The sequence below is a fragment of the Microchirus variegatus genome (assembly GCF_963457635.1).
Source record: "Microchirus variegatus genome assembly, chromosome: 3".
In the NCBI taxonomy this organism is placed as follows: Eukaryota; Metazoa; Chordata; class Actinopteri; order Pleuronectiformes; family Soleidae; genus Microchirus; species Microchirus variegatus.
In genome coordinates this window covers 22,791,030-22,809,846 of record NC_139804.1, presented here as the reverse complement: position 1 = coordinate 22,809,846, position 18,817 = coordinate 22,791,030, and the positions used below count along the sequence as shown (strand labels likewise).

The following is an 18,817-nucleotide window of genomic DNA, read 5'->3' as shown; positions in this document are numbered from 1 at the left end:
GGGATTATAACCTACTGGGTCAAAATTGAGACGAAACGATGGCGTAAGCAGAATGTCTCCGTATTCCGTGACACTCCCTTCCAGTAAGGATTCCAGTTAAAGTTCATTTATCTTTTTTGAGCTAAGAGACACTCGTTTAATTGCTTTCTATTTTCAGTCTTACAGTGCAGTGTAGCTTTGCACTGGCACAAATGACTCAACTGCACATCGAGGTTCAGGGAGAAACAATTAAGTACCCATCAGCACTGGGAAGCAGCGGAATACTCAGAGCAGAAATGAGGTTTGCCAAAGGTTAAGTTTATACATTTACTTGCAGTAATTTCTATTCATTATTTGATTATTTGTGAAATGTATTATCTATATTTTAAACCATAAAAAGTGCCTACAATTAAAATGCATAAGATGACATTTTTTAATTTAATTTAAATTGCTACTTTCATATTAGAACATGGTGAAATAAAATCCTCTTGTTGCACACTCTGTGTAAAGCTGGGCACATGTTGCCCACCATATTTTACCCACCATTCACAGTTCAGCAGAGTCTGTACCAGTCAGCACTAGTTGGGGACAGTCAGCATGGCTAGTCGGCACAGATATCCATTAGTGTGTGTGTGTGAGAGGTAAAGACCCAAATCTGCAAGTGTGTGAGGTTAACAGACCTGACCCAACCTCAGTCGCAGTCAGTCAAACATGTTTGAATTGTTTCAGCCGACTCTGGACACAACCGGGTAGTGTGTACTGATTACCAACCCAACTGCGAGCATGTGTTGCCAACAGCCAATGAGAACGAGTCGGTGGGACACAGGAAATAGGGTCAGAAGATGAAGATAGCAGGAAGTAGCAGGAAGTAGCAGGGATATCTAAACAATCCCTGCTACTTCCCAATTCTTTCAGCGGTCGTTAAAAAAATTCGCTGAAACCAGTTACTGTCTTTTCAAAATCGGTCACGACTGTGAGAGTTATATTGTGTGTCCCCAGCCTAAGATTTTTTTTTTCTGACCTTTTATCGGCAGATTCCTCTTACAAATCTTTCTTTTCGTCTCGAGAGCCTACAGCAGTGACCTACAAGCTCGGTGAGCCTGTGTATGTGGAGGTGCTTGTTCCCAAACATGAGGACAAGGACTTGGTGCTGCTGCTGGATGACTGCTGGGCCACAGCGACTGAAAACCCACATGACACACAGCGATGGAACCTTCTTGTTAAAGGGTGAAGATAAAAATGAATTTGCAGATGTGAGCTTTTCTAATACGTACAGGCTTGTTTGCTAAAATAAAGAGTATGATTTGATGCATATATATTTATCCAATCCAGATGTCCTTCTACTGCTGACAGTCACAGAACTGTTGTGTTGCCAGTTGTTTCCAATAAACATCTGATGTATCCTTCTCTTCACAAATGGTTCGTAGTCAAGATGTTTTCATTTGTGAATAGCCCAACATTTGAAAATCAGGTATGTAAGAGACGTATATAGTGGTATCTTGATGTTGTTGTTTTTTAGCATCACTTCCTTGTTGTTAATACAACCTTCTCCACAGGTACATTTCCACTGTGATTTAGTGATTTGTAAAGGACCCGACTGCTTGCAGTCTTGCAACAGTGGTATGTGGAGCTGCAGCCTATTTTATGTTGTGGAGTTGGTCTTGTTTTATGCACTTTCGCACTCATTATTGTGGACAATTTTTGTCTTTCAGGACAACGTAAATCAAGAAGAATCACACCGGCGCCAGGACAGAGGATTTTTCAAAATGTCGTCTCTGGTGGCGCACTCTTTTTTCCACTTTGAATAAAATAATTAGCAGTTCTATTTGGAAGCACCAACATGAAAGAGACTACTGTTGTCTTTTGAAATATGAATAAATCTATTAAAATAATTGCATACATATATTGTGTGTGTGTGTGTGTGTGTATGTATATATATATATATATATATATATATATATATATATATATATATATATATATATATGAAAGGTTTTTTGCATTATATCAGATTGAGCTCTTAAAGTAACACCGTTATCGGCAATGTTAAAATACAGTGGTGTAAATAGGTCGAGCATAGTCAGCTACAGACTTTTCACAGGATTTATTCCCAATAAGATCATTTGCTATCTAATCATCCACCTCTCCCTCAAATATACTTCACACACTGGTATGGGGAAAATGAATTAAGATGCATTGAGAGATAAGGTTACTAATTACTATAATGCATTATTTATTCTGCATGCACTTCAGTCAAAACTCCTAAGCTCCAGTCTGATCAGCATACCCTGTACAGTAGAACAGTATTCATGATTTTCCAACTTGTACCACCAGAGGAGGCTCTTGCCACATGTGTGAGAACCATGAGTCTAGTTCAGTGTATGGAGGAAGAATGAAATTTATAAAAAAGAATGAATGAATACATTTATTGAAGTATTTATTTATTTATATGTGTATTTATTTCATTGTTTCTGTATTTATTTATTATTTTAATTTAATTAATGTATATCCATTTATTTATTCAATTTCATTGATTTATTTGTGTATGTATTTAGGCTTAGTTCTTTCTTTTTTATTCATGTATTATCATGTCATGTTTCGTCCTGCATACACAGTGTTTTGAAACATTTAGCCAGGCTTTTATTTTGAAAGAAGAACTTGAGTCACGTGTTCACTCCTCGACCAATAGAAATGCGGAATGGGGTAGTTTGCGGAAACTGTGAGCTGGTGTTGTCTGTGACGATCATGTGTTAGTGGATATAAACGAGAGAAATAAATTGATGTTATACGTGTAATTAAGACAGTCTTTAGTCCACGGTGTTTAATTTCGTCCATTATCTCCTCACACGAATATATTTGCACCATGTCCAAGTCAACGAGATGGGACAGAGCGGACAGCGAGTCAAAAAAACTGCCAATCTACAAACACAAAGACAAGCTGGTCGAGTCTGTCAGAAACAGCACTTTTCTGTTGGTCTCTGGTGAAACCGGCAGCGGAAAAACCACACAACTACCACAGTATCTGCATCAAGCTGGTAGGCTGCAGTTAGCTCACACTTGTTATGACAATAAGTATCTTTGTGATTCTGATATCCCTTGTAAAACACAATACACGTAGTAGTGAACGTTAAGGGAAAAAACAAGCTCTTTGTTAAATACAAAGCCATATTTGCCCGTTTATTGTCCTTTGATAAGGCTCGTTCTTTAGTTGTCCCCCTTTGTATCCTTTTTGTTTTCCTTCTTCTTTACCCTTCATTTACTTCCACTTCTGTTCTTCTTCTTTATTACTTATCCAGGCTCAAAAAAACACTGGTGAGAAACCCAGCACATGAATATCATGTCTTACGTTCTGCTAATTCCTATTTTATGTATTTATTTATTTATCTGCAATGGACCCTTTAGTGAGTCTTAAACAAGTTTGAGTCAAATTTAATGTCTTCTTCTGCTCTGTTTTGTGTAGGTTTTTGTAAAAATGGAAAAATTGGCATTACACAGCCTCGCCGGGTGGCTGCCATCACTGTGGCCCAGAGGGTCGCCCAGGAGATGCAATGCTCCCTGGGTAGAGAAGTTGGTTATCAAGTGCGCTTTGATGACTGCACGTCACAGGTAAGGGACAGAGGAGAGACAGTGGTGCAGGCAATCTAGTGTAGTTGTTCATGTGATGACATGGCAGTGGGACTGTGTATGTGTATGTGTGTGTGCCAGGACACGGTGGTGAAGTATATGACAGACGGCTGTTTGCTCAGAGAGATCTTGGCCGACCCTGGACTTTCTCAGTACAGCGTTCTAATTTTGGATGAGGTCCACGAACGCAGCCTCAACACAGTGAGTCCATTTTTTCATTGAATGTAAATAAAGTCATATTTTTTCCAGCCATCATCTCACACTCTATGTGTTTATATTTGCTGTAGGATATTCTCCTGGGTTTGATGAAGAAAATCTTCTCTAACCCAGCAAAAGCCACAGAGGGTCGATCTTCTCCCCTGAAGGTGGTGGTGATGTCAGCCACGTTGGAAAGTGACAAGCTTTCGGCCTTTCTTAACAATTGTCCCATGTTTTCAATTCCTGGGAGGACGTTCCCTGTGGACTGCATGTTTGGTTCGGCAGTGGGGCCAAAAGACATCGAAAGCACTGGTTATGTAAAAGAGGTACAGTTTTCTGTTCCCGTTTTGCTTTCCCATCCAAATAAGAAAAGACTTGAACTTTTGTTGATTTCAAACTGATGGAAATATTGTTTGAAGTCATTTATTTTGCCCCACAGGTAGTGAAAATGGCCCTCGATGTGCATGCCACTCAGATGTCTGGGGATATTCTTGTGTTTTTGACAGGTAAGTTCCCTAACATCACATTAAACCTAAAAGTGGGATTTCAGGATTTGAAGTTTAGTTTAGTTTAAGTGATTAGCCCTTTTAAATCGGTTTCAAAGATCAATGTATAAATGAGGCAACTGTGACACACTCTGTTATGTCCACTAAGTGCATATTTTCACCAACAATGACACATTATTTTTGTGAGAGTCTGACAGCATTACTGAAGCACTAGGTGTCACTCACTGGTCTGAAATCCCTCAGAGAATTGAGAGTTGCAGAAATGGGGGGCACATATTTGTGCGTCCAATCGGTGGTTGTCCAGGATGTCCATGAGTAAAAGCTCATAAATGTAGCGCTGTATCACCACCTCAACACCCACCTTCCCTTTGCTCTCGCTTGCTTTTTCCTGCTTTGACTTCCTGCAACGCTCTGTAAGAATTCACACCAACAGCTGGGTGACACCACTTCTAGAGGTCATGTTGTCCTCACTCTTACAAAAACAATATGACCCATTTCTTAGTGAAAACAAGCACTTTTAGTGGACATAACAAAGCATGTCACTGTTGCCCCACAGCAGTACATTGTATTTAATACCACCGTGTTGCAGCTGCTGGCCAAACCAATCAACTGGGCAGAAGTTACTTACTTACCCATGTTATAAACATACAGTAGAATCTAGGTTGACATATTTCAGAATTCCCCTTTAACATTGACACTATAAGCCATAATATTTGATTTAATATTTGACAGGTCAGTCAGAGATTGAGCGGGCTTGTGATTTGCTGTTTGAAAAAGCTGAGTCCATAGACTATCGCTATGATGTAGAGGACCAGACTGTGGAGGGTCTTCTCATTCTGCCCCTTTATGGATCCATGCCCACTGGTAAAATACATACAACACCTGCCAACCAAGATAGATTATCCAAAGTGAAATCAGTGTGGCCTTACTTTGTTCTGCTCTCACCATAGATCAACAAAGGCAGATCTTTCAGCCACCGCCTTCAAGAATAAGAAAGTGTGTAGTGGCCACTAACATTGCAGCAACATCTCTGACCATCAATGGTATAAAGTGAGTGCATATGTTTTTGAAGTAGGTAACCATGAAAGTGTGACATTAAATCAACATCACTGAAATGTTTTTTTTAATGGAGCCACTGCCACAAGTCAGTCTTCCCATTCTGTCCACATATAGATACATCATAGACAGTGGATTTGTCAAGCAACTCAACCACAACTCCAGAGTGGGCATGGATATTCTGGAAGTGGTGCCAATATCAAAGTGAGTTTCAAACCTTAAAACAGCATTTGTTTTAGTAATTTTCCTGCTAACACTCATACCATTAAAGATATAATATGTAACATTTCTTGTCATATATTTTTGAGTGTGCTTAAAGTAGCCAAAATGTTCCCATAGCTCCTTAAATCCACAAATCTTGAATAGTAAGGTTGTCACCATTCAATGATGTCATCTGCTTTACTGTCTCTGTTATGACAAATCTGCTATGAAACAGAGGAAGGAAATATTTTGTACCAGTAGTTAGCCAGTGTTTTGTCTTTTGTTTGTTTCTTCCTCTATTTTGTATATTTGTTACAAATGGATCATCCACTGTTCCTTGCACGTCTGCTGTTAAAGCTCCACCTGAAAAGAGCAAAGTAGTAAAGTAAAAATGTCATAGTGTTTGTTTAAGAAAGCTTGTTAATGTACATTTTTGGTTGGGGGTTGGCATTTCTGTGATTAGGAGCGAGGCTCAACAGAGAGCAGGCCGAGCTGGAAGAACCTCTGCAGGGAAATGCTTTCGCATCTACAACAAGGAGTTTTGGGAAAAGTGCATGCCTGATTACACAGTTCCAGAACTACAGAGGACAAGTCTGACATCAGTGATTCTCACACTCAAGTGCCTGGGAGTGCATGATGTCATTAGGTACGTGTTCTATGTCTGTTTTCTTTAATAAAATTCATAATTTCTTTACTGCCACTTAACAGTTTTAAATCAATTATTTTAAGGTTTCCTTACCTGGACTGTCCAGAAGAAAGATTTATCCTAGAAGCACTGAAACAGCTCTATCAGTTTGATGCAATCGACAGGTGAGTAGTTACACCCATGGACCAAGATTCTGGCTTTCCAGTCACAGCTGAAGTCATTCTAGCTGAAATGTATGAGCTCTTTGTGTCTGGTGTGTGTGCACTGTAGAAGAGGAAGAGTGACATCGCTGGGGGAGTTGATGGTGGAGTTCCCACTACAACCAGGCCTCACCAGAGCCGTGCTCAAGGCTGCTTCTCTCGGCTGTCAGGACCTGCTGCTCCCCCTGGCCGCCATGCTGTCTGTGGAGAACATCTTCATCAGGCCAGGTTAGCAGTATAGTTTTATTTATGTTTTATTTCATTTCTTCTAATGTAAGACTGCAACTGGTAAAAACGTACCTGTTATCTACAGTACATATAACATACAAAATTATAAACAGAACTGTTTAAAGCTGTGTTTCCATCATGGCACAGTTTGGTTTGGTACAGTATGGTACGGTTTGGAACGGTAAAGCCCTGGGTCTGGCTTGTGTTAGGACTGAGAACAGTATCATTACTTGGTAGGCCGGGTGTGCACTGGGCCCGATGGCCATGTCAACGAGATATGTAGCATGAAGTTGTACCGGTGTGACGACATCAAACACAGCAGATAACAAAGGAGGACGTCCAGCAGCTCGTTATTTCTGCTGGGTTTGTGGCCGTTTGTCTCAACAAGACTTCAAACTTTTTATGAGAATAGACTGCAGGTGTTGAAGGAACACAAGGGAGTGATGCTTTTTTGTCGCCCAAACAGCTGCCTGTCTTGGGTCAAGCTCCACCTGTACTATACCGTACCATTGCTCCACTCAGTGGAACCACCTCTTAATAGCACAGATGCTACAGCTTATCCTTGTGAGGTATGTCCTGCCTGAGCTCACATGGCTTTGTTTGATCTCCTGCTCTCCACAGGCCACCCTGAGAAGCAGAAAGAGGCAGATGAAAAGCACAGAGGCCTTGCCACCATAAGCGGCAGTATGAATGACTTTGCTACACTTCTAAGTATTTTCCAGTCTTGCAAATCCAGGTACTGTACTCATGATCCATGCTGAATGATGAACCTGTCTTTTGTGATTATATTATCACAGCTGTCCTAAGTCTGAGCCGTTCTCTTGAATCTTGCAGTGACAGACCATCAGCATGGTGTAAAGAGAACTGGATCCACTGGAGGGCGCTGAAGTCGGCCTTTAGTGTGGAGACTCAGCTGGGTGAGATCCTCCACCGTCTTCAAAAGGTACAGCAGTGTGCAGAAGTCAGTCACATAAGAGACTTCAGTATGTCATTTATTCACTCTGGACATTACAGCTTTATTTATTTTAGCTTCACCCACATCAGTATCATCCTTTGTTGATTGTTGCTCTTCATAGATCTCTGTGGTCATGTGGTCGACTTTTACACCTATTGATTAAGCATTATATTTGCCCTCACGTTACTGCTCTAATTGTCATTATTATGTTTTTGCGGATGCACCTTCTTGCCTCCAGAAAAGAGATTTCCCTGTGGAAACATATGATGGCAACAAAAGTGAAATCCTCAGACGATGCTTGTGCACAGGATATTTCACCAATGTTGCCAGAAGGTTAGCAAGGTTCATTTAAATCATCCATATTTAAATCTGTTGGTATTGTGTTTTATTTACAATAATGTTCTTACTTTATGTCCCACACAGGTCTATGGGAAAGATGTTCTGCACAATGGATGGACACGGGTCTATGGTTCATATTCATCCATCATCATCGGTAAATTTTTATTATTAAAGCATTCAAAAAATAAATTTTATTTTTACATATATATTTATTTATTTAAAAAAAAAACCTCCCTGTTGCTCCCAGCTGTTCGACCAGGAAGGAGAGCTGAACTGGGTCATCTTTCATGATGTGCTAGTGACCTCACGGGTGTACATCAGGACTGTGTGTCCTATTCGATATGAGTGGGTGAAGGACTTGTTGCCGAAACTTCATGAGGTGGATGTCTACGAACTGAGCAGCGTGGCAAGAGAAGAAGTGACTGATGAAGAGATGATGAAATGGGAGACCAAAGAAGCAGCCAAAAGACAGCAAGGTCTTCTTAGTGATAATTATCATATTTGTTTGGCAACTGTGATGTTAAACAGTGTTGTGGTAAAGAAAAGTGTGGTCCTGATTATGGCCCAGGAGGAAAGAGATTCCACATAAGTGGAATAAATTTGCATCTTAAATGTTATCTATACCAGACTTTTTTCTAATAGAGCGCTTCTGTTCATCTTTTAGAGGTTGCTGCTGAGGAGGTCACGAAGAAGCTTGAGAAGCGCAACAACGAAGCCACGATCAGTGATGCTCGCGCTCGATACCTGCAGCGAAAGCAACAAAGACACATAAAATGAAAAAATGTTCAAAATATCAGATCATCAGCTGCAACCTGCATCAAGATGTGAAACGCGGAGTATTTTGTGAAGTTTCCTTTTGATTGGGGCTTCACAAATAAAGAAATACTTAACATACACATCAGCACCACGTTATCTTTAGCATCAGGAATTTGAAAAGATTGTGCAAGAAACTGATTCTCTTTGGAAGACAGAATCACACAGACTTTTATGGAGGAGGAAATAGCTGGTTGTGGTCGACTGTCGCTGTTGCTATTTAATAATAATACATAAGATAATGATTAAAAAAAAGAATATCATAATATTATGACTATTTTTGTAAATTACAACTTTATTCTTGTAATATAACTTTTTTTTTTTTTATATTACGACTTTATTCTCGAAAGATTAAATATTCCTTTTCTCTTTAGTCTGGCCCCGATAGTCGTATTGAGAAGACTTTAAGGGGGATGAAATGAAGACAAAATAAAAAAAAATACCTCTTTTATTAACTTTTTAAAATTCTTAAGTAATCAAATAACAAAATAAATAATAAATACAGTTAAAATTGGATTAGGTTTTAAAATATACATAAAAAAGTTAAAATAAAATAAAAAGATAGGACCATAAGATTTACTATAGCAATGTCAGTGATGTGATTGATCACTGATGGCTATAATGGAAAAAAAGCAGATGGAAATAGTTATTAAATGTTGGGAAAGTAAACAAACCTGATTTTCTTTGACAAACTCGGACTGAAAAAAAAAGATTATTCCATCCTGACGTTGTATGGATTAACTGACACCAGAAGAGGGCAGTAATTTAACGACACGGATACAAGCTGCAGTTAAAACCTAAACGAGGAAGGAGCGAAGCCTGTGTGCTGTGTGGCTGCTGCTGCTGGGACAGACAAGGGTTTCTTCGCCTACAGCAGGGACTGTCCATCCTACATCCAGAAAGAGGCGAGTCTGCGGGACAGTTGTCCAGGATCTGGCCGTATTTATTCATTTATACTCGTGTTGAAAAGAAATATATACCAAGTTGAAGCGCATTGGACTCTTCTCTGTGAGGTTGCTTACGCTCCAGTGAGCCACTGCAGCAGCAACAGAACAAGCACGCCGCCGCTGCCGCTACTGCTGCTGCCCCTGATGTGAGGGGGAAAAAACAAGTTCAGCCAGCAGTCCACTAAAGCTGTGTGATCATTGACAGAGCTCAATACACACACGCTTGCGTGCTAACCGGCTGCGGGACCTCTGAGCCATTTCAAGGACTGACGACTAGCTGTGGTTTTGTCCTTTCCAGTCTGGGTGAGTAAAAGCCGGGGTGGTGAGAAGTCGGTAGCCCAAGTGGCTAGCTGACATGCTAACTAGCCTTTAGCTTGGCTGTCTTTTATTGGCTAGCTGCCTCTTTGGTCGTAATGCGGTCATGGTCAGTGTCCTTGCTGCTGCTGCTGTTGTTTGTCCGTCTGTCCGTCTGTCTGTCTGGCACTCCTGACGATAACTGTGGCTTAAGTGTTGATGCGACGCATTTTTTTGTAAGCTGCGACAGGAAGCGACGTGTCTTGAACTTTGACGGTAGTGTTTGTTGACTTTGCCTCAGAATAGCTAGCCGCTACACTGAAAGGATGAGGATTGTGATGTTTACTTCAGACTGCTCCAGTGGGTTATTTTACACAGTCACTAATAACGCGGTAGAGTTGTGCATTGTTTAACATAGACATGTCGTTTCCTTAAATATAAGTACATGTGAACCTCATACTTGTACCTTACTGTTACTGGTTTCACGAAATTGTGCACTGAAAAGTGATGGACCAACTCCGCTTCCCTCTGTGGCCGTGTAAGATGTGTAGCAATGACGTTTGTGTTTATGTGTTTGTATAAGTTAGGACACGGCACCTTAATGAACATTCTTATGTTAATGTTGCCAAAGACTATAACCTCTTTGGAGGGTTATGTAACGAATAAATTAAAGACACATCGACACAGGTAGACAGTTCAGTGTCAAAAGGTCCAACATAACAACAACAAACAATGCTAAGTGCTTGTGAGAAGTGCCCGTTGTCCTTTACAATGCGGTGTAAATGTCATTGTTTGTTATTGCAGGTTGTCTGTTTACAAACTGCAGGGATGAAAAGTCCAACTATAACTTTCATTCTGTCCGTTTACAGTATTGTAGGTAGAAAGTGCACATGTCCACAGACCTGGCTTGAATATCTTGTCCTCCCTCACTCAGTCGCATCTTCAGATGTATTTTGAATCTTGCAAAGCTGGAAAATTCCAGCTGTAGTTTGCATGTATGTTAAAAAATGCCATTACGTTGTCCATGTATACACTCACGGCCACTTTATTAGGTATAAATGACACCTGATAAAGTGACTGGACTGTCACCTGGCGTGGTCCTTTGTCACTGTAGCCCATCTGCTTCTAAGTTCAATGTGTGTTCGCTGGTTATTTGATTTATTTTATCATCTCATACCAGTCTGGCTATCCTTGTCTGACCCCTGGCATAATTTTATTGTAATTGCACCATTCTTTGTAAACCCCAGAGATGATTGTGTGTTAAAATCAGTTTATGAAATTCTTTGACCAGCCTGTCTGGCACTGAAATCACCTTTCTTCCTCATCCTGATGCTCAGTTTGATCTTCAGCTGGTTGCCTTGACCATGTCTAAGTGTTTAAATGCATTGCATTGCATTGCTGTCTTATGATTGGTTGATAACATGTTGCTATTAATTAGTAATTGAATAGTTGTACAAAGTGGATGGTGAGTGTACATTGTGACAATGGTACACTGTACAGCCAAAAACAAATATATAATAGTAAAACACTATAACTACAGTATTGTCCATTTACAGTATTTCAGATGGAAATTGCACATGGTGCGTTAGTCATGTATCCATAGTCCTGAAATGTCCTTACCTCTAAAGTGAGTTCATATGGACCTCTTAAAGCTATATCAGAAAGTCTGAAAAGCACCCATGTCTGTTTTTATATTTGTAAACAAAGCAGTTATTTTTTTGTTGTGATAGTTGTACAAACTGTAACATTCGGCATCATCACTTTCACTGAAGTACTGTACAATTCTGGTAAACCTATTATCTAACATAAGCTGTTTATTCAGGGCTGACCCTGAACACCAAGGCCTCTCCTCAAACATTCTGCTGTGGACGGTAATTACATTTGACAATAAAGAGCTTTGCAATCACTTCATAATGTTAGATCAGGAGCATTGATGCCAAAGGTTCTTTGATCTCTACTTGTCACCAGTAAAACACTGTCACTACTAATCCGTCATGTTCAACTTTAAAATGACGATGAAAGATCATGAGATGTTGTGGAAAGCTGTATAGAAGTGTGTGGTGTTTTTGAGTGTTGTACTATCGTACAAGTGTCAGTTTGTCACTGTCGGGATGATCACATGGGCAGATATGAGCAGACATGCAGGTTTCAGCAGTTTTCTTTGTGGTGTTGTGTTTAAAAGCAACAGAGTGCTTCAGAGGAAGAGCATACTAAGTGTAGTGCTGTAGTGACAACACATAGAAGAGCAGTTCACAGAAAGTTCCCTTTTGTTATGAGGAATCAGTTTCACTTTGTTTTTACTTACATTTACTTCCTGTAGGCCCCATGTCTTCTTACATGCCATGTGTTTCACCTTTCCTTCCCTCTAAAAACACAAGTGTAAAAATGACACAATTTAGTGCACTGATATTCTTAGTATTTTTTGGATATTATTGATCTGATGTCTGTTTTTATATGTCTTATTACGTGAAATGTTGATGGCCTTTGGTGCGTTGTAACTGTATGTTAGAGCTTACTATCATGTAGCTGAGCTAATCATTCTTTTGTAGGAAACCTAACACTCTTTTACCCCGAATTAACTGCAGCTCTTTCTGTATCATGTAGGTGTTTTTGTAGCTGAGCCACTGTCAGAAACTTGGCCAATAAGAACGGTTTGCACAATTTCCACCAGCTTGTCCGCAGCCCGTTCTTAACCCATACAGTCTTCTGCCCCAGCATGAATGAAGTCAGTGTTGTGAGAGAGGGATGGCTCCACAAGAGAGGTAAGGGTTGTTCATTTCACTGTTTAAAATGTCCACATTTAATTGACTCTCGATGGCAAACTCTTTTGAATATTAAAAACTCTCCCTGCAGGGATGGTAGGCTCAGTTTAATGCATTTCATCACATACAAAAGTGGTCAAGCATTATTGCTCTGTCTGTTTTTTCCAGGTGAATACATTAAAACTTGGCGGCCTCGTTACTTTATCTTAAAGAGTGATGGGTCCTTCATCGGCTACAAAGAGAAGCCTGAGGTGTCCAGTGACCACAGCCTCCCACCACTCAACAATTTCTCTGTTGCAGGTCAGTCGTCCGTCCTGTCTGGAACATTTGACGTCAAGTCCCAGGTTCAAGTCTTAGAAGTGTATTCATTCTTTGTGTGGCAAGTTCTCCCATGTTCACTGATGTGTCTATGTTTTGAAGAGTGCCAGCTAATGAAGACAGAGCGTCCCAGGCCCAACACATTTGTCATTCGTTGCCTTCAGTGGACTTCAGTTATCGAGCGTACCTTCCATGTGGATAGCATTGAGGAGAGGTGAAAGACATTCATTCCAATTTATTTTTAACCATGTTTTCTGACTCTGGAAGCTGTTTTTGTTCAAATGCGAGTGTCGTTGCCTGTAGTGGGTTTAGACAATACATCTAAAGATTCTCTTTTACAGGCACAACTTGGACATCATACTGCCATAAGCTCTCATGCTCTGTCTCTTGTTCAGTTTTAAATTAAGGACAGAAATAGACAAAGAGCATTTCTTATAACTCAAGCACAACATGTTTAAATGGGCCATTGTTCTCTACACCAAGTGAAATTAATTTTCATTTACGAGAGCAGTTGGAATGACCATCATGCTCAAAATAGAATTTGATGCCAGATTAGACCTGATTATTCACCCCTAACCCGAGCAATCTTTATCAAGTGTTGTTTACATTGGCTCTGCCAAGTACCAAATCTCAGTATTTTGCAGCTGAATGGTACAGATTATACGCTACCTTCTAAACTGCACATGTTTTTCCCAAAAGATATATATTTTTGGCTCAGACTAAATTTAATAAGGGTTACATGTGTGTACTTCTTGGGTCAGGGAGGAATGGATGCGATCGATCCAGGCAGTGGCTAATAGCCTGAAGAGTCAGCAACAGGATGAGGAGCCCATGGAGATCAAGTTTGGCTCTCCAAGCGACAGCAGTGGCACAGAGGCGATGGAGATTGCTGTTTCCAAATCCCACACAAAAGTGGTCAGTATTTGCACAAGCAGTGGCTGGCAGCTGAGTGTTGACTGTTTGTCCAGCTAAGCTCATCTTTATTGAGCAAGTTGTTCAAACTTTAAGCCTCTTTCTCAAATCTTTTTCGGGTGAAGCAACCTTTTAAATGAGGAGATGGTAATATTTGTTATTTTGTTATTAGTATATTTAGTCTAGTGCTGACTCACATCAGCAGAATTGTTTTAACTGCTCTGGTTGAATAGACACTGTATTACCAGCTAGTAGAGGTGCGACATTGAAATAGAAATTATATTTTTCAGGTTTTTTATTATTCCTTATTTTCTTAATATGTTTTTTTGTGGGTCTATTCTTATTTCAGTGATTCACTGCTACAGTGAATGTACTAAAAATCACCCTGATTGCTTTTACTTATAGTAGGTTCTCTATATTTATTTTAGCTAGTCAGTCATTTTTCATATTTAGCCAATTTTCTTTTTTCCTCCATCTGATAAAATATAACTGCTCAATGATAACAAATAGCACAAACTTCAATAACCAGTTACTGAACACTGACTGTCTTTCTCTCCAATCTACATTATATACCTGCACTGCATTGCAATACAGTATTTTCAATAAAATAACTCCATAAACTAAATATTAAATACAGGAACCAGGTTATCATAAATCGAGATTCAATTGCATTGCAACATATTATGTTGCCATGTAAATAATCAGCTAATGCTGGTCATTGAAAAATGACATTACACACTCGGTTTTATTAAATCCCACAGGTCTTACATTCATGCTGGCTCAAACAAAAGCTGGGTAATTTTTAACTCTTGTTCTTTCAGACCATGAGTGACTTTGACTACCTGAAGCTGCTGGGTAAAGGGACATTTGGTAAAGTTATCCTGGTGAAGGAAAAGGCCACGGGGATGTACTATGCCATGAAAATCCTCCGCAAAGAAGTCATCATTGCTAAAGTTAGTGCTATTTACAGTCACGGTGAAACGTTCACTCGAGCATTATGTTTGTATATGATCTTGGTCTCATTTCACCAGTTGTGTGTGTGTGTGTAATCTTCCAGGATGAGGTGGCACACACGGTTACAGAAAGCAGAGTTCTCCAAAATACACGGCACCCGTTTCTAACAGTAAGTTACCAATGTCTGTCTTATACTTAAGGTAATGTTTATTTAATATAATACTGCCACAAATGTGTCTTATTTGTTCATCTTTGACAGACACTAAAATATGCATTTCAAACACACGACCGGTTATGCTTTGTGATGGAATACGCAAACGGAGGAGAGGTACGTTTTTCTGTTCGTGTGATTACACCTGTGAACGACTGACTTGATATCACTCATTACAGTTTATGTTTTTTTTTTCCTCTTTTGCAGCTCTTTTTTCACTTATCACGAGACAGAGTATTCACAGAAGACAGAGCTCGGTTTTACGGTGCAGAAATCGTGTCAGCGCTGGAGTACTTGCACTCACGCAATGTAGTTTACAGGGATTTGAAAGTAAGTTTTCTCAGACACTGTAGTACCAGCACAGTGTATTGAAAATAACATTGTCTACAACTAAACTGTACAAATGAGCACTTTGTCTTCCATATTACAAATTCTAATACTTTTACTGCTACATCTGTCAACTAATTTTGACTGTCAATGTGAATGTTTCCCTGCACAGCTGGAGAACCTCATGTTAGACAAGGACGGCCACATAAAAATAACAGACTTTGGATTATGTAAAGAGGGGATCACAGATGGCGCCACCATGAAAACCTTCTGTGGAACTCCAGAGTACCTGGCACCAGAGGTAAAGCCATGGTGGCTTTGGATTTTTCTGACGGGGGATTATGTAAAGAAGCACTGAAGCCACATGGCTGGATGAGTTGTTGGTTAGGATGCATGATGGGATATTGTCTGTCGGACATCAATAACCGCAAAAGCTTTGATAAAAACATTGTTGGTTTTAAAGTGAAAACCTGTCAAGACAGTGACTCAGCAGTTAATGTAATATATCGATGCATCTTAAAGGTGAAATGTGTAACACTAGGGAGGATTCATTGGCAGAAATGTAATGTATATAAGTGTATACATTTTCTTAGCCTTACCCTGGATTTCCACTGGCGTTACAGCGTTTCTGCTTCGACCTCTGCCCAGCGGCCATCCCCACCAGGCGCGTTACAGCAGCGGCGTGGTGCCTTGCGAGCCAGCGGTATTCACGGATCGCGTGATAATCCTGCACGGACGCGAGTTCGCGAGATACTGCGATAGACTGTGTGTATAACGGAAACAACAACACCGCTTCTTTCATTCTCCGACGTGGAAGAACTGTTGATCTGGTGTCATAAATGATTTTATGTTTCTCCACTTCAACAATCAGTCTCTCGTCGTACATTATAACTCTCCGAGACGCTCTGATTAATTGACTGTTGACCTGGCAGCACCGGTCACGACGTAATGGTGTGAAGTTGTGACAGGCTATATGACCTGCGTATTGTGTTTTATTTTGAAAGGGGGGCAGTAGTGTTTTACTTTGAGTCTGTGTCGCACTTCCTGTCTGGTGCGATCTGCGCTGTTGAAATTTCTGCGGTTCAGCAGCGGCAACAGCAAAAATAGAACTGCTACCTATTGATAGCACTGCGGCGTGGCAAGACGCTTCTGGGACGCTGCTGAGACGTGCCGCAGCGCATCTGGTGGAAATGTTCACGTTGATTAGAATGGAAGCGATTTGCAACGGCGACCGCGTCGCTGACGTGCCGCTGTAACGCGTCCAGTGGAATTCCATGGTTAGGTTTCACACTATTCAGTGCGTCTTGTGCTGTGTGGAGCTTCTGCTATGTTTTACATAGAGTTTTCCTTTGAAAATCATGAAACCTACCTTTAAACACTCCAAATACTCTGCTCAACTAAAATCCAGGACCAGTATGAAGCCACACATCCGTCAAATATTTTCACAATAAAACTTAATCGAAACTAAAATAATGAAATTGGATCATGTCGAAATATAATGCTATAGGGATTTTACTTTGAAACTGGAATAAGCTGTGTTGTCTTTGTGACATATGTGACAAACAGATGCTGAAACTTTGTTGAAAGATAGGCGAAATTTCTATTCCAATAAAAAGCCACTCAGGTTACGCAGCGTGTGTGAACATGAGTCAACTTGTGTGCCTAATAGGTATTCTATTTAAGTGTACGGGCTTGCCATCTTGCATCCATACAGACTGCTGTAAAATATTTTCTGATATGATTTTAGTCGTGCGTATTCCTCACCTGGTTGGACGTTTCTTCATTTCCCTCTAAATGTCTGCTCCTTCAGGTGCTGGAGGACAATGATTATGGACGAGCGGTGGACTGGTGGGGACTGGGTGTGGTCATGTATGAAATGATGTGTGGTCGGTTGCCCTTCTACAACCAGGACCATGAGCGTCTCTTTGAGCTCATTCTCATGGAGGAAATTCGCTTCCCCAAGAACCTGGCTCCTGAGGCAAAGGCCCTGCTGGCCGGCCTGCTCAAGAAAGATCCTAAGCAAAGGTACTTGTGTGTTCTGCTGGTGTAACAGCCAGCCAACATCATCACTGTATATTACTCCAATTACTGTATAATTTATACCAATTGCATTGTATCTGTGACTTGTTTACTAGTTACTGTTTCAATGTGTAAACAACAACAGTTCCATATGAATGTGCAGCCATGCAGCATTGGAAAATGATTGTCTTCCTGGAATTAAATGGTGCATCTTTTGGACCTGATTAGTTTTCCAACGTGTTGTGCTCAGGGTACCACAGCTATCACAGCGTTCAGCGATAAAATTGTAACCGCATTATTTCAGCTCGTGTTCTTTCTTGATTGGTTTTGGTTCTGGGTTATGGCCACACAAGCACATAATTGATTGTTGTCTTGTCCGAGCCCCGTGTTTCTGGTAACAGTCGAACATCTGCTAAAATTAGCACATTGAGCTCTGCCCGCAGGCCGACTAACACATGCACCTGTAAGTAGTGAGGAAATGAAGAATAAATGTAGCTAGAATGAGTAAAGTGAAGAGGGGAACAACACGACCTAAATCTTTGTTTTGCTTTTCTAATGACCGTGTTTGTACAATTGCCCGTGTGAAGGAAATGTGGCTGATAAGTGAGTTTTTGTTTACAGGCTCGGAGGTGGACCAGACGATGCCAAAGAAGTGATGAGTCACAAGTTTTTCACCTCCATCAACTGGCAGGATGTCACTGAAAAAAAAGTCAGAAAATTAAATTTAAAAAAAAAACTAATTATGTAAAATGTCAAACATGTTCTGCATCTAAAATGGCCGATTTACTTCTTTCCCCTTCTCAGCTCATTCCACCCTTTAAGCCCCAGGTTACATCAGAGACAGACACGCGCTACTTTGACGATGAGTTCACAGCACAGACCATAACAATAACTCCTCCAGATAAGTGTATGTGGATCTGCTTCTGTGCACCTTTTTTCATCTGTGCTCACTAATTGTGTTTTACAACATTTTGAACATGTTTCTTTTTCTCTCCCCTCTCTCTCTCCCATTGTGCACACTCCAGATGACAGTTTAGATGCAGAGGACTCAGATCAGCGTACACACTTCCCTCAGTTCTCCTACTCTGCCAGCATACGGGAATGATTCCTCAGACTCTTAAACAAGCAGGCAGGCTAACACACAATCACAAATTCCACACAACACACTCGCACTGCTGGGGAGCCAGAACGACACAATCTAAAACTGGCAGAAGACACATTTTCATTTGGTCTTTAACACACACGCACTCTCTCTCTTTCTTGCTGTCTCTCAAACACTCTCTCTTTCTTTCACACACACACGCACACACACACACATACCCATATGT

General features: G+C 40.5%; 2 protein-coding genes across 2 annotated transcripts; both read left to right on the top strand.

The window, feature by feature from the left end:
* Window positions 1-2,746: 2,746 nt before the first annotated feature.
* On the top strand, window positions 2,747-8,755 carry dhx40 (DEAH (Asp-Glu-Ala-His) box polypeptide 40). The gene is made up of 17 exons (XM_083887293.1): window positions 2,747-3,014; window positions 3,440-3,585; window positions 3,685-3,804; window positions 3,891-4,127; window positions 4,241-4,307; window positions 5,040-5,171; window positions 5,258-5,357; window positions 5,481-5,567; window positions 6,028-6,210; window positions 6,294-6,374; window positions 6,481-6,638; window positions 7,260-7,374; window positions 7,473-7,581; window positions 7,832-7,926; window positions 8,017-8,086; window positions 8,180-8,408; window positions 8,597-8,755. Exons 1-17 carry the CDS (start codon window positions 2,843-2,845, stop codon window positions 8,707-8,709), a joined length of 2,214 nt encoding a protein of 737 aa, XP_083743419.1. The 5' UTR covers window positions 2,747-2,842; the 3' UTR covers window positions 8,710-8,755.
* Window positions 8,756-9,878: 1,123 nt separating this feature from the next.
* On the top strand, window positions 9,879-18,594 carry akt2 (v-akt murine thymoma viral oncogene homolog 2; the record flags this gene model as incomplete). Its single annotated transcript, XM_083887243.1, has 14 exons — window positions 9,879-9,995; window positions 12,591-12,748; window positions 12,917-13,048; window positions 13,169-13,280; window positions 13,828-13,981; window positions 14,800-14,931; window positions 15,036-15,101; window positions 15,192-15,260; window positions 15,351-15,473; window positions 15,643-15,771; window positions 17,281-17,495; window positions 18,111-18,198; window positions 18,294-18,396; window positions 18,515-18,594. The coding sequence occupies exons 2-14, from the start codon at window positions 12,703-12,705 to the stop codon at window positions 18,592-18,594; spliced, it is 1,449 nt and encodes a 482-aa protein (XP_083743369.1). The 5' UTR covers window positions 9,879-9,995; window positions 12,591-12,702.
* Between the last annotated feature and the right edge of the window lie 223 nt (window positions 18,595-18,817).

Bases quoted from the DNA above. Each gene is read 5' to 3' on its own strand.
- dhx40 (XM_083887293.1), top strand. From the start codon at position 2,843: ATGTCCAAGTCAACGAGATGGGACAGAGCGGACAGCGAGTCAAAAAAA. The intron at 6,639-7,259 runs GTTAGCAGTATA...TGCTCTCCACAG, and splicing joins GAACATCTTCATCAGGCCAG to GCCACCCTGAGAAGCAGAAA. The intron at 7,927-8,016 runs GTTAGCAAGGTT...TGTCCCACACAG, and splicing joins TTCACCAATGTTGCCAGAAG to GTCTATGGGAAAGATGTTCT.